Source organism: Manacus vitellinus, unplaced genomic scaffold (genome assembly GCF_001715985.3).
Source record: "Manacus vitellinus isolate BGI_N305 unplaced genomic scaffold, ASM171598v3 scaffold_42_pilon, whole genome shotgun sequence".
In the NCBI taxonomy this organism is placed as follows: Eukaryota; Metazoa; Chordata; class Aves; order Passeriformes; family Pipridae; genus Manacus; species Manacus vitellinus.
Genome location: NW_021940553.1, coordinates 1,940,106 through 1,958,775, shown reverse-complemented (window position 1 = coordinate 1,958,775; position 18,670 = coordinate 1,940,106). Strand labels below are relative to the sequence as shown.

At 44.6% G+C, this 18,670-nt stretch overlaps 1 protein-coding gene across 2 annotated transcripts in view; it reads left to right on the top strand.

Moving 5' to 3' along the window:
* Nucleotides 1–10,321, top strand: part of CUNH18orf25 (chromosome unknown C18orf25 homolog) — a 44,943-nt gene extending 34,622 nt beyond the window's left edge. For both annotated transcript variants that reach the window (XM_029962142.1, XM_018078780.2), the window contains exons 4-5: nt 3,558–3,684; nt 7,255–10,321. In XM_029962142.1, coding sequence (XP_029818002.1) covers nt 3,558–3,684; nt 7,255–7,438 — 311 coding nt within the window. In that variant the 3' untranslated portion in view covers nt 7,439–10,321. The remainder of the gene's footprint in view (nt 1–3,557; nt 3,685–7,254) is intronic.
* Nucleotides 10,322–18,670: the final 8,349 nt, after the last annotated feature.

Here is an 18,670-nt window from a genome sequence, read left to right as displayed (position 1 = left end):
AGCCTGGTGTGCCAACACACTGCCTTCCTTCCCACTTGATATTTTAATACCCACCTCAGGATTTTTAGCTGCATAAGGCACAGTTCTTTCCTGCCGTGGTGGAGCACAACAGGTTTGTGTTCTATGCTGTGTTTTCCAAATGTGTCCTGCCACAGGGCACTCACACTGGGAGTGTCGTGGTGGCTCTGACATACTTTTCATTGTCTGTAAGGCTTAAAGAAATACAAATATGTGGCTTTTTAAAAGAGATAGTCCAGCACTGTGGAGCTGACAAGTCCATAATTTAAATATGAGAATCCATGTGCATTGTTTTCACTGTCGCCCCTGGCTGGATGTTGTTCCAACCTTTTTGAAACTCACCTACGTTTTCCAAGCTCATTGGTATTTTTTGCAGGATAGCAGCTGACTGGCAGCTACTTGCCCACTAACAAGCCCCATCCTCTATCAAGTGATTTTTAAAAGAATTAGAACAGCTGAAATCACCTGAATTATATAGCACTAATGGATTGATACTGCAAAGGAGTGTAAGGAAATAAAAAGTAATGTTTCTTACCCAGCTTTCTTCCACTTTCCACCTAAAATGCTGCAGTGCTGGTACAAATTTTTCTTCCTTCCTCCACCTATATCCGAGGGGACTTGCAAGGTAGAGGCTGGTAAAAGAAAACTAGAAAACTTTAAGAGACTTCTTCATCCCTGGCCCTGTGGGAACATGTTCAAACAGATTTGGTCCCGGTGCCTTGGCCGTGTCAGCAGCTGAGAGGATGAATCTCTTTTTCCTCCTGCACACACCTTGTCCCAGAGCCCTGCAGCCTCTGTACACATCTGACTGCACCTTTGTCAGTCCTGGCCTTTTCCTACCCTGTCTAGGGTTGCACACTGGGAAAGCAGAATTTTCAAATCTTGCACCTTGTTCACAGATTTAATCTTCAGCCAGCATCTAGTTTAGCAGACATGAAAGAATGTGTTCCCATGGGAAGACAACAACAACTTAAGCTCTATCTCAGTGAAAAATCTTACTGTGCTATCACATCCTTGTGCATGGGCAAATATTTTGGGGCTGTTTTGCAAGCCCTGGTGTTGTAGGGCAAACAAGGCATCACTTTGGGCATCATCACAACATTTGTGCAAAGAAATTAACAGCGTGGGCATGTTATAAGGCATGAAATTTGTATGGCCAGAGGCTGTAAATCTGTCTGTGTGCTGTAATCCTGATTTATATCAGCTAATCTTGCAATGTTTACTCTGCTAATCATGGTTTCACTACTGCTGATTATCTTTTTGTTGTCTGAACTTTAAATTATGGTAATATATGAAAGCTTTTTGGGACTACAGTTTTATACCTCTGAGGGTTCTTCTTGGGGCTGTTTAAAAGCTGCTCTGCTTTACCCCTCTGTCAGAAATTAGCCTGTCTAGAAGAAGGTGCAGAAGGGTGGTGTGGCATTAATACAAGATACTACAGCCATCCAGTTCCATCCCCTGCCATGGGCAGGGACACCTTCCACTAGCCCAGGTTGCTCCAAGCCTTCTCCAACCTGGCCTTGAACACTTCCAGGGATGGGGCAGCCACAGCTTCTCTGTGCCAGGGCCCCACCACCCTCACAGCCAAGAATTTCTTCCCAATATCTTATCTAACCCTGCCCTCTGACAGTTTGGAGGCACCAGCACATGAATCAAAGTCTCTGAGCACTCCCATTTCATGTTTCACTGTCTGACCAGCCACTTCTAATAAAGAAATACCCATGACCCATTTTTGGGCTTTCTGGCAGTCAGTGATATTTGCCAAGAAACTTTCAGCTGAACTGTAATGTTAGGAAAAGTCTGCCTGGGCTATTAATTCATTTTAAGTTCAGCTGACAAACATTTTTTGTCTTGTGACGTGGAAATTACCCCTTCAGGCACCTGGCAGCACATGGGGTTCCTTCCCTTGCTAATCCTGATCAGATGTTGCACCGGGGGTCTTGGCTTTCCAAAAACTGAACATACAGCCCCTACAACAGTCTCTGCCCCTACAAGAAAGGTGGAGAGAGACTATTTACAGGAGCATGGAGTGACAGGACAATGGGAAGTGGCTTCCCACTGCCACAGGGCAGGGTTAGATGGGATACTGGGAAGGAATTCTTCCCTGTGAGGGTGGTGGGGCCTGGCATGGGTTGCCCAGAGAAGCTGTGGCTGCCCCTGGATCCCTGTAAGTTTTCAAGGTCAGGTTGGACAGGGCTTGGAGCAGCCTTGGATAGTGAAAGGTGTCCCTGCCCATGGCAGGGAAGTGGAATGAGTTGAGCTTTAATGTCCTTTCCAAGCCAAACCATTCTGTGATTCTATTTGCATCTTTTCCAAGTGCTTGAAGCGGTCATTAGAAGGTTTCCCTGGCACTTGTTTCAAGTTTAATTTCTTCTCTCTCTGTCCCCTTGATCTGCCTGGAGGTATAATCAGTTCTGCATGTTCTCACACCTTTGAAATCCTCCGGATCGTTATTGCTTCCTCCTCCTCTCATCTTCTGAGGATGTGTCCACTCGAACTGGATACACATAAAATATTCACCTCCTCTCAAATTGCCTGCTTGACAAATGATTGTTCCCCTGTGTAATAACAGCTGAGCAAGTGGTTTCTGAGAAGCTGGTAGTGTCACCTACTTCAGGGCTGCCCAGCACCCCCCAGGCTAATGACAGACAGTAGAATTAATTGTCTTCTCTTTTTCCTAAAAAAAAAAAAAAGAAAAGAGTAGAAGTTAAATCTTTTCATTAATGATTTTTTAAAAAATCTATTTCCTGTGAAAGAAATAATAAATTTGTCTGCTTTGTGTTTTCCATGCAAATTTTATTTAATATGACTCAACACAGCTTCACTAATTGGGGTGCAGAACCTTCTTAGGGGTACTTGGCAGAAAAGACAAAAACCTGCCACAATTGCTGTATTTAGAGAGGGTTTGTTGTTTGACAGACTGATGAACTGGATAGCATGGAGGAACTGTAATTAAAAAAGCCCTGTAGTATATGGGACTTAATGAAAACCAGATTTTTTTTCAAATATTTTTAATAATGTTAGAGCAGATGTGTGAAGCAGCACAGCCAGAAACTGATGGGTTTGCTGTGTTTTTTTCATTGACCAGCTTCCCCTAGTTTTCTATTAAAAGAAAATAAATTAATTTCCTTTCATGTGTGTGATGTTTCTGTCCAGCATATAGGCTGTGTTTGCCACAGTGTCATTGAGTTTGGTTAGATTGTTTTGTATTTTTAAGTTAAAGGGATTTAAGCACAATCTAACTCTTAGCATTGTTGCAAAATTGCATCTGGAAATTCTAATTGCATCAGGAACAGTCGGTCTGTGTTCACATTTGTATCATAACACCATCACTAGAGCTGTTGACACTGGTTAAATTTAGTGTATCAGATGATGAACTGGAGATTGAATGATTTGATCTAATAAGATTTTCCAGTCTCAATCCCTTTTTTGTTTGTTTGTTTGATTTTGTTGTTAGGTTGAGAAACTCCTTTTCCAGTGGCTTCTGAGTTGTGTAAGCTGTTAAACATAGGCTGTATTTCCATTTTCACCATCCATAGGTCGTTTGGATCCAGGCTTCCTTGCAGGTGACAAAACCTCTTCTGGTAATGCCCAGGCCAATGAAGAAATTAATATTGCCTCTTCTGATAGCGAAGTAGAGATTGTTGGAGTTCAGGAACATGCCAGGTATGAGTTATTTTTTCTTGCTCTAATAGTTATTTTGATGCAAGAAACAACATTGCAGTTGTTTCTTCTGTTCTGCTGGTCACAGTGGTGTCAGAATGTGTTTCTCTTTAGAACTTGACCAAATTGATAAGTATTCAGATTAAACTTTGATATCTTGATATCTTTGATACTTGATAATGTTTGATAACAAACATTAACTGGCTAAAGGTTTGTGGTATTTAAACACCAAATATTGAGATACCAAATGTACAAACATCAGGAATTCAGAGTTTAAAGGAATATGTGAACATGCAAAAATATTTATGTGGGTTCTTGTTTCCTTTCAAAATATGAAGTTTTTTATCAGCTTCTACTTTGCTTAATTAATCAGTAGCTGTAAAAATAATATGAATTTTTCAATGCCTAGTGTCATAAGATAACCCCTCTAGATTAAAAATTGGATCATTATGAATCTTGCTTTTATTTCAAGATACAAGAGAGTTCAAATCCCAAAAGCAGATGAGGGTAAGGGTGCCAGTGGTTTCTCTCATGCTCAGAAAAAAACCTGTCCAGCTGGGCTCCAGTTGTTATTCTTGATTGGCATTTTTTGCCCTTGCTCTTCATCTTTAGTCTATGATCTTTCCTTGGCTTCAGATATTATGAAGTAGTTGAGCATGACTGGCCTGTTCATATAATGTGGAGTGTGAATTTGGTGGAATAAAAGCAAGTTAAAACAGTATACAAACTAGCCTGCTGGTAGGTGGGTGCTTGGAGACAGAGGAGGGGCATGAGGGACAAGGAACAGAGCTGGGACAAGAAGCAGAGCTCTTCCTTGATGTCCCTTCACTGCATCTTCCTTGAGGAAAGAAGAAGGCAGGTGTGCAGGACCCAATTTCCCATGCAGGAAATTTAAAGATGGTGTGGGCACAGCCTGGTGCTGTTGGATGTGAAGAAGGGGAATTTTCAGGTCCTGTAGTGAGAGAGATTTAGTCTTTGCTTTTAGAGCAGTGAAAGTCCTTGCATGGCCAACTCTTTTGGAAGATACTAATTCCTTGGGCTGTTTATCCAGCAGACCCAGGGCTTGGAGGATCTTTGTGCTAATGATAAGGGGTGTGGACTTGCCCTCCAGCACTAGTTGGTGTAAATCTGTCTGGCACTGTGCACACACAGCCCGTCTGTTGCGGTCCCCTGTTGGAAAGCTTCCCATGCTGCTGCCTTGGTAATGCTCAGCACGTACAGGAATGGAAAGAACTAAACACAGAGTTGCTGTTAAAAATGAGTTTTAGTAGATATGGACTGAAGTAATTTCAGCAAATTGGACTGAAAGCACACTTCTGTGCTTTTCTTTGTTCCTGTAACCATCTCCCACCTCCCATCTCTCACAGACTAGTGTTTACCAGCCCCGTTGAATTCTCACACGTTCCAGTTGTTTGAATCCTATTTAGAGTTTTATTTCTCTTGCAAGTCTAGGCTTGCAGTTATGAAGTATTGATGGGCTTCTGACAGGGTTGTTGTTTGGACAAGGTTTAGGTTTTTGATCAGTATTTTTTGCATGCTTAGTGTGATGTTTGGGTTCTGTTCTTTGCTGTTTTTTATCGTGCTCTGTACTCCCTGTCCTGAGTTGTGACACCCTGGGGTTTGTCCATCATCTGTAGTTTTTCAGACTGTTAGTGAATTGGTGCTGTTTCTCATCATTGGAATATTACTTGGCATCTACTTAGGACACCAAGTCATGTTTTTGGGTTTTTTTTGATTTTTTTTCCCCAGTAGATTTTAATTTTTAATCATGCATGTGTATAAAACAGTTTTCCTCTGGGATTTTTTTTTCCTAGTTTGTTTTTTTTTTTACCACCTTTTGTTTTGGGTTTTTTTTTTTTTTTTTTTTGCCTTTACTTGGTATCTCCCCTTAGCTGCAGATTGGAAGCATGTTCCCTGAGCTCGTGTTTGACTGAACGTTTTGCTGTTGGCTGCTTACGTGACTTGTTTGAGGATAAACACTTTTATTTTTCTGGGATATCATTCCTACGAGATATTTTATGGCTTGGTTTTTGTCATCTTCAAGAGGAAAAGTTAGTCTTGGCTTTGCCTAAGCGTTGAGGACTGTTCTCACAGTGATGGACCATAGTCCCCGAGACCAAACATCGTATTTAATTTGCTTTGTCTACAACCTTTTCTTGTCAGTTATGCCTAAAAGTATTTCTTCTTAAGAAAGCTTTAAAAGAAAGAAATCCCATACATTTCTTAGAGTTCCAATCTCTTATTGCTAAGCCTTTGTAGATGTATACTTTAAGTATGTATTTTTAAGACTGAAGAAGCAATAAAAAAGCCATTCTGAACATCACATCTAAAACTAAACAGCGCATCTGAGAAGACAATGAGACATTTATATTCAGAGAAGTTACAGCTCAGAGAATGAGATTTTTCATTCTATTTCATGAAACTCCAACCAGAACCAAGAAAGCTGAGCATAACCTAAGTAGTTTTGGAGAGAATAAATAGCGCGACCTTAAGTTAGAATAAATAAAGTGTAAATGTCAGGGATATTTGATCAGTGCAGAAAGTCAGAGTTCCTGAAATGCACAAAGAAATGGGAAAAGGTTACCCCAGCAGCCAGAACACCTCATATTTATCTGTGCAGCCAGGAGCAGCTACAGCCACCACCAGAGCTTACCAGGAGCAAAACAATTTTTGGGAGCAGTAGGTATGGAGTTTTACTGGTGCTTGTGTAAGATTTTACAGCTGGGAATGGAGTGATCATCGTAAAGGCTCCTGTAAATTCCTGTCATCACTTCAGCATGAAGCAAGATTAGTCTGTCTTTCATTTTGCTTTTCTTTTTTTCTAATTGCTGTTAACTTTTGCTTCATTTGTCACATATCTGCTATGAATATAATAGGTAAAAATGATGTGTAAATAAGTACCTATGTATCTTGCTTCAGCGAGGCACCTGAGCCTGTGTTTACCTTTAAATACATGATTTAATCACTGAAAGCTTAAATGTTTCGCTGAAGTGACGCTGTGCTGTCGTCAGTGAGCATTTCCCAGCACATTTGTAATTTTTAGTTAAGAAGACCAAAACAAAAATCAGACATAATGTAATTAACAACATCTCGTTTGCAATTATTGTAGTGAAAGTATTTTAACACGGGTTTGATTTAATATAGCAAGATGGCTTTTCTTTTTGTCTCATGCAGCCTCACTTCAAATATTTCTGTTTTTAAAAGTCCAGTGGGTAAAGCTGCCAGCAGGACACTGTGCTTCTGAATTAGGGTACTACACATGGTGGGGCAGGCTTCTTCAGGATCCTTGGGATCCATGCACATACTTTTTAAGGATTATCACTTTACACCCACTGGCAGAACCCATTTCTTATAAATAATTTAATCCCCCTCCCCAAGTTTAAATTTACTCTCAGCTTTGTTTCCTGGGCATTTAGGATGTCACAGACTCTACAAATGGCAAATCCATGAGGGCAGTTCAGAGAGGGACGTGTTAACCAGATGCCTAAGTGATAAAACCCTTCAGCTGAGACTCTGGTGCCTGAATTCAGTAGTGGCAATAATCCTCTGTGGGTTTTTTTTGCCTTGCTGCAGGTGTGTGCATCCCAGGGGAGGCGTGATCCAGAGCGTGTCCTCCTGGAAGCGCAGCTCTCAGTTCATCAACGCCCAGCAAACACAGTCATGGACAGCAGTGGCTCCCCAGCAGAACTGGTCCTCACCCCCAGAAGTCGTGGACCTCACCCTGGATGAGGACACCAGGCGCAAATTCCTGCTGTAATCCCGTGTCACTGTGTCCCCGTCCCCTTCCCCTCTTCCCCTTTGTGGCACAGAAGTTCATGATTAAACCTTGAGTTTCGGAGCCCCCTCCCCACCCCGTTCTTGGCACTATGAAATTCAAACTCACGACGTCTTTTTCATGTCCATAAGAATGTAGTACGACTTCAGTATGACTTAAAAGGGTTTTTTGCCTTCTCAAAGGGGGATTCCTCTCAGATTAACAGCACCGAATTTAAAACACATCTACAGTTTACTAACGTGTGCGTGTTAATCTGAAGAAATAACTGTGTGCAAAACTTACATCCTCCCTCCCTTCCCCTCCTCCCGACTCCAGAACGTTTTTAACTTATCAGTAATATTGAGTTTGTTAGTAGGAGTTAGTGTGTTGCTGTGTGAGCATCAGTGATTTTGAGGAATGGTGTGTCCTCACTGATTTCAGTGGAACTGGGGGTATTCAACACTTCTGAAGTCTGGGCCAAGAGTGTTCATACACAAGCTGATTTGGTTGTGTTACCAGCAGGAGGGACTGTCTTTAATGCAAACGGCCCATAACTTATGCACTGAACAGCTTTTAATTAAAGCATTTTTATTCTCAGTATAATTTATAGTTTATTCAGTGCTGAATCTTCTGTCTACTTGACTACTGTGTTTCACTGATCATTTCCCACGGCTTGATATGGCTAAAACAGTAATAATAGTAGTGACTTAGTAGCAGCTGATTATTGCAAAAGCACAGGAAAAGGTAATAAAAAGGCCCAGCATCCCTCTCCTTTTTAATTATAGCTGAACTTTTTTACCTTTATCCAAGAATTGCCTGGAGGAGATGGAGAAACTAAACGTTTTGCTCGTAGTCCTCATTTCTCCTGTTGCTTATTTGCTTCATTCACCACTTCAAAAAAATAAAAAAAAAACCCAAACAAGCAAATTCCAAAGCCCCAGCCTGGCAAAGCACTGGCAGCTGCTGGTGTTCAGCTGAGACTGTTCCCGAGAACTTGTGGGGCCACTTAAGTGCTTAAAACACTGTCCTAAAAGATGTTGCAGGATCAGAATCAGAACCTAAGGTTGTGATTTTTTTGTTGTTGTTGTCGTTTAATTAATAAACTGCACCCTGCAGGATTCTAGCCTATATGGCTTTAAATCTTGCCTCTTATGCGAGTTTTAGAATTGTTTTTAGGGCGTGATTCAGATTCTTTCTACCAGAATATTTACAGAAATCAGTGGAACTACTCAGTTTAGTGGGCTGTGGTTTCTGTGGTGTGTATGGAAATTCCTGCCCCTCATCTGTCATTTTGAGCCTTTCTCAAGGCAAAAACCAAAGATTAGACTTCTAACAGAATGATATTATTCACTTTTAAAGTCTCTCGTGCAATTAAAATGTTCCTTCATATTCTGGATGTTTTTGGTGGGAATTTTTTACAGCTCTGTCTTCAGATTTTTTTAGCAGTTAGGGCTGAACAGGGGTGGTCAGGACACGGGAAGTTCTGCTTTCTTTTCGTGCTGGCTGGTTTTGAGATTTATTTGGCTTCCAACAGTTTTACCTGTGGGCAGAAGAAAACAAATTAAAAATAGAACTGCCTGTGTTGTCACGTAAAGGAAAAACAGCCCGGTATAGTCAGTAACAAACATCTCTTTTTCCCCATAAGCAGAACAGTTTGGACTGCACTTTACAAGATGAGTAGGTAAGGGATCGATACTCCAATTTCCAGCTTTCTAAAACACTGAACATTAAGTGTATTATTGCATGGCCAGAAAAATGTATGTGGTGCTTCTAGTGACCGATTTCTTTCCCGGGAGAAGGGGGGTTGGGAGGGAGGGGAGTGTGGATGGAGCCCCTTGGCAGTGCAGTAGGGAAAAGCCCCCCGCACTGCTCTCCGTTGGTCCCTCCTCCCGGTGTTTTAATCGCGCACCTCAGTCATTTCCATGGGCTCACACACCTGCTGTAGAGGTAACTCTGGAACAGGGGCTTAGTGTGGCTGCTTCTCCCTGTTCCACAAAGTCTCCTGGAGATCAGTTTTGAAGAAAGCTGCAGGGACCCGTTTGCAGTCCTTCCGTGAAAAAATGCAAACTAACTCTCCTCGGTTTTTTTTTCAGTTTGTATATGATGTGACTTCCATGTATATATAAAAACAACTGCATCCTAACCAAACTTCCTCCATTTGTGCACTGTGTTTGTTTAAACAACTCACATATTGCAGTCCGACGCAGGTTTTCTTTTATTTAAAACACTACGTATTTTCTCGTATTCTTAAGAGATTTTAAAGGGTAGTGCTCTGAAAAACACAATCACTGGATAGCTTAGGGTTAGGAAATGGTTTGGTTTTGTTTCTCTCTCTCTCTTTTTTTTTTTTTTTTTAAACTGTTATTTTTTTTAAAAAAGAGCAAAATGTGCCTGGGTGGTTTTGCTCTTCTAAGCAAGAAAGAGAAAAGTCAGCCATTGTATGGCTAAGAACCAATGCACTTGGGGCCTGATCCAGAACCCACTGGGGTCGGTGCAGGGCTTTCCATTGACCTCAGTGTGCATTGGCTCGAGCCCTTCAGGGTTTAGCAGTTCCTGAATTGCTGGAGTGTGAACTTGGAATCTTCTATAGTGAAGACAAATCACTGCTTAGAATATAAATGTTTAAAATGTGCAACTCTAGTTTTAAAAAAAAAAAAAAACCAACAAAAAAATTGATTCTTCTCAACACTCACTATTTAGTTCTCATTTTCCATCTAGTATTTAATGGTCTTTGGAGAGAAATAATAATAAAACAGAGTGTTATATAAATATAAATATATATATTTTTGGTGCAAGATGAGACCTTCTGTTTTTTTGAAACAAGTCTGTAGAATAAAGGTTAAACTATTTTAAGACAAAATAAAATAGAGTGTATTATTTAAACAACGTCAATTTGTTTGGAATTTTTATTTTCCACTTTCATCAAATGTGCTGCAGTTTGTCATATGTCCAAAATAAATCCTTAAGATCTGGGTTACAGCTGCCCAAATACAGCATGTGTTCCCTGCTGTAACACATACAGCATGTATGTAACATGCAGTAACACATGCAGTTTTGCATGTCCAGAATGGAAAAGTGATTTCCCGACTGCAGAATCTTGTTTTTATCTCTCAGACCAGGGCAGGACTAACACTTCTCCCTGTAGTGCTGGAGGGGGTGCCAGGAGATGTTCAGGTACCAGTAACAAGTGGCTGTTGCCTATCACAGACTCCCAGAATGGTTTGGTTGGAAGGGACCTTAAAGATTATCCATGGGCAGGGACACCTTCCACTATCCCAGGTTGCTCCAAGCCCCGTCCAACCCGCCTTGGACACCAGGATGGGCAGCCACAGCTTCTCTGGCAACCTGTGCCAGGGCCTCCCCACCCTCACAGGGAAGAATTCCTTCCCAGTATCCCATCTAACCCTGCCCTGTGGCAGTGGGAAGCCATTCCCCCTTGTGCTGTCCCTCCAGTCCCTTGTCCAAAGTCCCTCTCCAGCTCTCCTGGAGCCCCCTTAGGCACTGGAAGGGGCTCTCAGGTCTCCCTGGATCCTTCTCTTCTCCAGGTGAACCCCCCCAGATCTCCCAGCCTGGCTCCAGAGCAGAGGGGCTCCAGCCCTTGGAGCATCTCCATGACCTCCTCTGGACTCACTCCAGCAGCTCCATGTCCTCCCTGTGCTGGAGGCTCTGCAGAATCCCTTCCAGGGATGCGATTTTGGCACAACCTCCACCTCCCCCCACACCTCAGTCCTTCAGGTGTCTGAGCACCCTTCACACCGTTATTTCTCCGACTCTATCCCCCTGTCCCATCCTCCCAGGCATCTTCTGCTGGTCAGTGAGACCAACGAGACACTGGGATTTCCTCACACAGCCAGACAGTGCTGACAGGCTCAGACCTGCTGCTACTGGGAAAGGAGGTGCAGACCAGCTGTGAAGCTCTGGGCAAGTCCTCACTGACCACAAGGAGGTGGTGCCAGTCAGAAAAGTGTTTGGAGAACCACCAAATTACACCAGGGAATTTACAGCGACAAGTAAAGAAGGGAATGGGATGGTAAGTACAATTGCACTGTGCAATTAGGGTCCTGCTGCCTGCCAGCCTTCTCACAGGCAAAATGGGAATAGGAATAATAATAATAATAATTCAGTGCCTCTCCAGTGTTTACTGTGTATTTATTACATGAGGAAGCTCTCGGTGCAAGTGAGGAAAGCCATTTATCCATGTATTTTAAATATCAATATGGATAATGAGAGTGAAGCGACTTGGTTTTCAGCTCCACTGAGTCCATGGGGTTTGTGAAGCCTGAAAAAACAAATTCTGGGTCTGGTGGTGGCTGTGGAGGTGGACACCAGACTTGGGTTTTGTTTCATGTGTATCATATGTCGTGGAGTTTGGTGCAGATGTGAGAAGAGGACAGATGTTGTATCTCCTGAATCTTTTTTTCTCCATCACCAAGTCACACCCAGAGTCTGTAGACTTCAAGATACACCGAAGGGAAAGCTTAAAATTTCTCCTGTGGCACTTGGCACCTCTTTATGTAGGAGCCACTTGGCTTTGTGGTAATTGTCATTTCTGTGGCAAACACAAGAACTGACCAAAACTACCCAAAACTAGGTTAGATTTGGTATTGCTTTCCCCAGTGAATTCACCGCGATGCAGATTAATTTTGTGGCTGAAAATTTAGTTTGTCTGCCTTGAAATGAGGACTGAAAGTTTTTTGCTAAGTGGATTAGTTCCCCAGTTCCCTGGAGAATCTGTAAATGTTGTCCTTTGTAGAGTGCATCACCTCCATTGGCTGATACACTACTCAGTTTCCCCTCTCCTTTTTAGGGTTGTCATCTGTGAATATCAGCTGCTGTGGCCTTTTCTCCAGAGCATTCCAGGGATTTCATTTCCCTCCTTTCTGCACAGGAAAGGAGCAGAACACCTGCAAAATGCAAACTTGGGAGGGACAAACACTGCATTTACTTTCGTCTTTGGTGCAAAGAAGGTGAATTAAAGTCCTCCTGTTACTGACACCTAAGAGCAGATGAGGACCCAGCCCCCACCAAGTTTATATCTTGACACCAAGGAGTTTATGAAAAGCGAATGCATTCCTGAGAGTCCTTGCAACTGCTGATTCATAAATGCCCCTTGGAAGTTTTCTCTTGGAGCTGGTTAGTCATCTAGATTTGCAACTCAATTTAAAATTAGAATTGAGTGCCAGCCACTGGGAAGGAAATATCTTTCAGACAATCTCAGGGCAAAGCTGGAGTGGGCAGGGGAAAGCTGTCTGAAAGTTTAACTTCAGATAATTTCCTACATGTACTCGCTGCATCGGCAGCTTTGGGTGAATCCAGGGCAACCACACCAGGGCTGGGAAAAGAAACAAGAGTCCTCTGTCAAATTCGTTTTTCATTGCTGTAGTGATGTGAATTGAAGGCAGAACTCCTTGGAGCCTGGCTGGTGCCTTTTCCAGGGGCTTTCCTACATGTGCCTCTGACGAAATGCTGAGCATGGCATTTGCTTATCTGTGCCTTCAAGCTCCTGTCCGGCCCCTGACTGAGGACACCCAAACCTTTCCCATTTCCTCTCTGCCAGGTCCTTTCACGTCTACCTTAAATTTAACATTGCTGAACTCCATTGTCACACCAATCATAGGATCAAACAATGATTTGGGTTGGAAGGGACCTTAAAGATCATCTCATTCCAACCCCCGGCCATAGGCAGGGACACCTCCCACCATCCCAGGTCGTTCCAAGCATGACCTTGAACACTTCCAGGGATGGGGCAGCCACAGCTTCTCTGGGCAACCTGTGCCAGGGCCTCACTGTCCTCACAGCCAACAATTCCTTCCCAATATCCCATCCAAACCTACTCTCAGTTTTTCCCCCTTCACCTTTCCAGCTGTGACCCTCTGGATGCCTCAGTGTTTGGCCACATGGATCTCCATAGGAGGCTGCCATTTTGAAGCAGGGCATGTTCAAACCCCCCTCTGTGGGACTGCAGGTACACAGGAGATGTTTATCCACGGTGTTATGAGCTGGCAGTGGCCCTAAACCCAAAGAGGAGCTTTCAAGTCTGGAGTGGCTGGGCTGGAGTGATGCTTTCAAGATCCTAATGGGAACTGTGTCACTCGTGTTATGTGTTCTCACACAAAACTCATCTTACCTGGCATGGGTTATGATGGAGATGCATGAAAAGGTAATTTTCTTGCCTTTCCACATGATTACACTTTCCTTTTAGGTCCATTTATTTACACTCTCCCTGGACCGCATGTGACAAAACCACCAAATAAAAATACCCCACACAGGAGCTCTGCCAGTGACAAATCACTGTCCAAGCACCTCAGAGCTCTTTCCTGGCATCTCACTGACACCTCCCTTTGTGCTGACGTTGGGGGAATGGTGGGGGCATCCCCATAACATGGGGGGCCAACAAAGAAGGGACTCACAGGAGCAGGATGTCATCAAGGGCAGATGCTGAGTGACTCCGAAACTGCTCCCCCAGCTCTGCCTCCTGCTTCTGGAGGAGATCCCCAACCCCTGGGCAGAAGGGGAATCTCCAGCATGGTGGAGTGATGTGGCCAAAACTCCAGTTTGTGAACATATCCCTGGTGAGAACGATTTCTAACCTGCTCAGCAAGGGTGGGAAATAGGCCCAACCTCTCTGTGAGATGCATCTCAAAGAAGAAAAATGCAGGTTGGGGTATTTTGTCAAGTCGTTTTTGTTTCTGATGGTTCTTGGTGCATGCTGCATCTTCCCTGGGATTGTTGGTGTCATCTCTCCAGTTCCATGGTGAACACTGGGCTGGACAGTACCTGAAGGCAGCTGACAAGAAGGACAGACAGGGACTTTTTACAAGGGCCTGGAGAGGCAGACAAGGGGCTTCCCACTGCCAGAGGGCAGAGTTAGATGGAGTATTAGGAAGAAATTCTTTACTTTGAGGGTGTGAGGCCCTGGCACAGATTGCCCAGAGAAGCTGTGGCTGCCCCATCCCTGGAAGTGTCCAAGGCCAGGTTGGACAGGGCTTGGAACAACCTGGGCAGTGGAAGGTGTCCCTGCTCAGGGCAGGGACTTGGAATGAGATGAGCCTCAAGATCCTTTCTGACCCAAACCATTCTGTGACAGGCAGTGACAGGAGCTCACCTTCAGTCTGTCAAAGGACCAGAGCTCTTCAGGGAAGAGTTTTCAGCTCCAGGCAGGTAAGAGATGGAGATTATCCAGATAAAATCCTGGCATACCATGGGATGTGGGAGTACCAGCCTGTAGAAACACCCCCATTTCTATGTTTTACCACCAACCTCCAAAATACCTCTCCCTAAAAAAAGTCCCTGAAGTGATGAACCACAGGCACAGGGCAGGATTTTTGGGGGTGTCCTGTGCAGGGCCAGGAGTGGGACTTCCACGATCCTTGCATGTGCCTTCCAACTCTGGATATTCTGTGATTCTGTGATGAAAAATCCAATCACTGTGTGTCACTACGTGTCCACAAACCACGTCTGACCCAGGAAAAGCCAGGAGCATGGCAGGAATCAGCACAATCTCCCCCGGGTGCTCAGGGCCAGGTGGAGGTTTACTCTGACAACCCCAGAACGTGCTAAATAACCAGACTCAGCCTGTCCCTTAACACCTAACACAGTCTTGTGGGTTTTTGGTGCCTGCTGGCCCCAGGGCAGGTGTGAAACTGCTCAAATGGTCGTGCATTACTCAGGCTGCAGCGAGTGAGCAGACGCCCTGCCTTGAATAATTGAAGGCTGGGTGTTTACCTGTGGTGATGCACTCAGTGCCACTGGTGTGTTGTAGGTGTGTTCCTGTTGACAACCATCAGACAGCCCCAGTCCAGCCCTTGGGCTCCCTTTGTGCAGCCAAAGTCCACGGAGAGCACTGTGCTGCCCCTCCTCTGCAGCACAGAGATATAAAACCGGTCTCGATATCGTTCTTCATTCAGATGGGTTTTGTTTTTTCCATCTTATTTTCATCAGAGTGGGTTCCCCCCCACGGTTTTCCCTCGGTTTGAAGAGGTGGGGGAGACGGGTGCAGGTGAACTTTGGGGTGACCCAGGGCAGACTCAAGCCATCAGAAGTCAACAGTGGCAAAATGAAGAGCAGGATGGAGGTTTCACAGAATCACAGAATCACTGAATGATTCAGGTCAGAGGGGACCTTAAACATCATCCAGTTCCACCTCCTGCCATGGGCAGGGACACCTTCCACTAGCCCAGGTTGCTCCAAGCCCCGTCCAACCCGGCCTTGAACACTTCCAGGGATGGGGCAGCCACAGCTTCTCTGGGCAACCTGTGCCAGGGCCTCACCACCCTCACAGGGAAGAATTCCTTCCCAATATCCCATCTAACTCTGCCCTCTGGCAGTGGGAAGCCACTCCCCCTAGTCCTGTGCTCCATTTCTTTTCCAAAGTCCCTCTCCAGCTCTCTTGGAGCCCTTTTAGGCACTGGAAGGGGCTCTAAGTTCTCCCTGGACCCTTCTCTAAGATACCCAGAGCAGGAGACAAAAACACAGTGAGTAAATCCAAATAAAAGGGGGATAATATCAAAAGGCAGCTCACAGTTGTTGAAGTTGTCAAGTTGAAAATGCTGTTTAGTTTGTCCTCCCCCAATTGCAAAAGGAGGATGAGCCTCTGGTGCACACCTGAACGTCCTCCACACCTCTCAAAAGCATTTGAGGACCTTTCCTGCAGTTGGGATGCTGTGAAAATATCGCCTCAGGCCATTAAAAACCCCAGCCCCCTTGGAGCTGGGGAATCCTTGGCTCCTTCCACAATCACTCCTTCTTCCAGCTGCTTGTCAAGAGGAAGAATTTTAGGGCAATTTTTAAAGCAGTCCCACCTGGGCATGGCACAAGACAGGGAGCATGCTTTGCAGGAGGGGCTAAGCTCCCTGCCAGCCAAAAAAGTCTTATTATAATGATTTATTATCCCAGTAAGCAGCAGGACTGGTTTTGGAGGGGTGATGCTGAGCTCCCTCATTCCTCAATGGAATGAGGTCTTGCCCTGGACCAGCATTCCCAGTTTGTGCAAGGCTACAGCAAAACTCTCAAAATGCTCTTAAAAGTTCTCAAAAATGCTTCAAAATTAACTCTACACCTGTATCCTCCCTATCCCCACGCACCTGGGAGGAATTCCCTTCGTTCCTGGTGCTCCAGGGTTGGCTCAACCTGCTCCCAGCCCCTTGGAAAGTCTGGGTTAGGGGCGTGTGGGTGGAGCTGAGCGCTCTCAGCAGCAGCCAGCGACCAGCAAAAGAAGTAATATTCACGGTTTTTAATGTAATTTGGCCACGGATATTTTATCTCAGGAAGCCCGGGCTGGAAGCAGCCCTCGGGAAGGCACTAGATGGCACCAAAGCCGGAGGATACGGGCTCCGGGCTGCCATCGCAGCCTCCTCCGCATCCCCCAGGAAGGGGGAAAGCGCCTTCAGACACAGACAAAAAGGCTTGTGCATGTGAAAAGACCAGTATGTTGTGTTGTTGTTTGTTTGTTTGTTTGTTTGTTTGTTTTTGTTCTCCTGTCCCTGCTGGACTCCATTGTCTTATCCAGGCCCTGTCCTTTCAACCAGCATCCATCCCCAGGCAGGGAAAAGAGCCCCCAGAAAGAGCAAAAAAAAAAAAAAATCGAGCCATCCAGATGTAATACTGAAATTAAATTAACCAGCTGTGACTTTGAGGTAATTAACCACTGATGAGTCAGATGGAGTGTCCTTTCTCCAGATATCAAGCCCAGGCTCTGGGAAGGTGGACAGGGGTCACTGACCTTGCCTTATTTTTGGTTAGTGCAAACCAAGGAGTGGATTTCACAAATAAAATAGCACAATGTCCTTGATTAGTGGCAGAAAATGTGGGGTTTTGCAGCAAAGCACGTTGCCAGAAGAGGGCTTTCCTTTTGCACCAGTTCTGGCACCAGTCATAGTTCCATCCCTAAGCTGCTGCTGCAGGGAGCTGGCAGGATACTGGGATGGGGAGAACATCAGAGGACCACCAAGGAAAACACACCAAAACCCCTGCTCCCTAAAAACAAAGGCAGGATGGAGGAGAAATGATGAATTTGGGGTCATTCTGCTTGAAACAGGGTGACATATCCCAAAGCCCAGTCCCTGCCCTCTTCCTAGGAAGGCAAAGAGTCGATAATGACTATGTGTGCTTGAAACTCTAATTGAAAGTAATAATTTAATCAGCCCCAATATCCCACTTGGGACTCAGTGCAGTGAAACATCGACAGCTCCCATTTTGCAACAACTCTCAGTTGTCAGAAAAAAGTCACTTTATTCTGTTGGTTGCCAGACCCATGCAAATGGAGAATGAAATTCCTCAAAGAAAAATAATTCAATTTTAGCAAAAATGGTAAGACATAAATGGGGACATTGTAGAATCATTGAATCACTCTAGTTGGAAGAGCCCTCCGAGTTTGCCACGTCCAACCATTCCCCAGCACTGCCAAGGCCACCACTGACCCATGTCCCCAGTATATATGTGTCCCACATATACACAGCTTTTAAATCCCTCCAGGGATGGGGACTCCAACACTGCCCTGGGCAGCCTCTACCAGGCTCTGGACAAACCTTTCCATGAAGAAATTTTCCCAATATCCAATCTAAACCTCTCCTGGCACGGCTTGAGGCTGTTTCCTCTCATCCTGTCCCTTGTTCCCTGGCAGCAGAGCCCGATCCCCCCCCAGCTCCCCCCTCCTGTCAGGGAGTTGCAGAGCCAGAAGGTCCCCCTTGAGCCTCCTTTTCTCCAGGATGAGCCCCCCCAGCTCCCTCAGACGCTCCTGCTGCTCCAGACCCTTCCCCAGCTCCATTTCGTTCTCTGGACCTCTGACACCCCATCTGCTATGGCAAAATAGTGACACAGTGTTTTCTTTCTCTCCTCCCAAATGGCTGCTCTTTGGAGCTGAGGCTTTTACTTGTTTTCTTATTTTCTCTCCATAGAGCTGGAAAATTTGAAATGCTGGAATGTTACACTTTGAGCAAATGCATCATGATTTCCTCTACCTTGCTTTTTTTTTTTCCTTTTCTTTTTTCTTTTTTTTTTTTTTTGAGAAAAATAAAAAAAAAGAAAGGCGGTAAAAAGCAGAAGAGAGAAAATTACAGGGAGGCAGAAAATAAAGGGGAAAAATAACCCTAGATTAAATGTCAGTGTAAATAAATTCCAAATAAAGCCTTTCCTCGAGCCAGAAGCCTCTCAGTTTCTCGATCCCCACTTGGATTTGGGCTGCTGTTGCTCCCAGGCATGGGATGATACAATAGGGTTTGCTGTAGAGATCTCCCC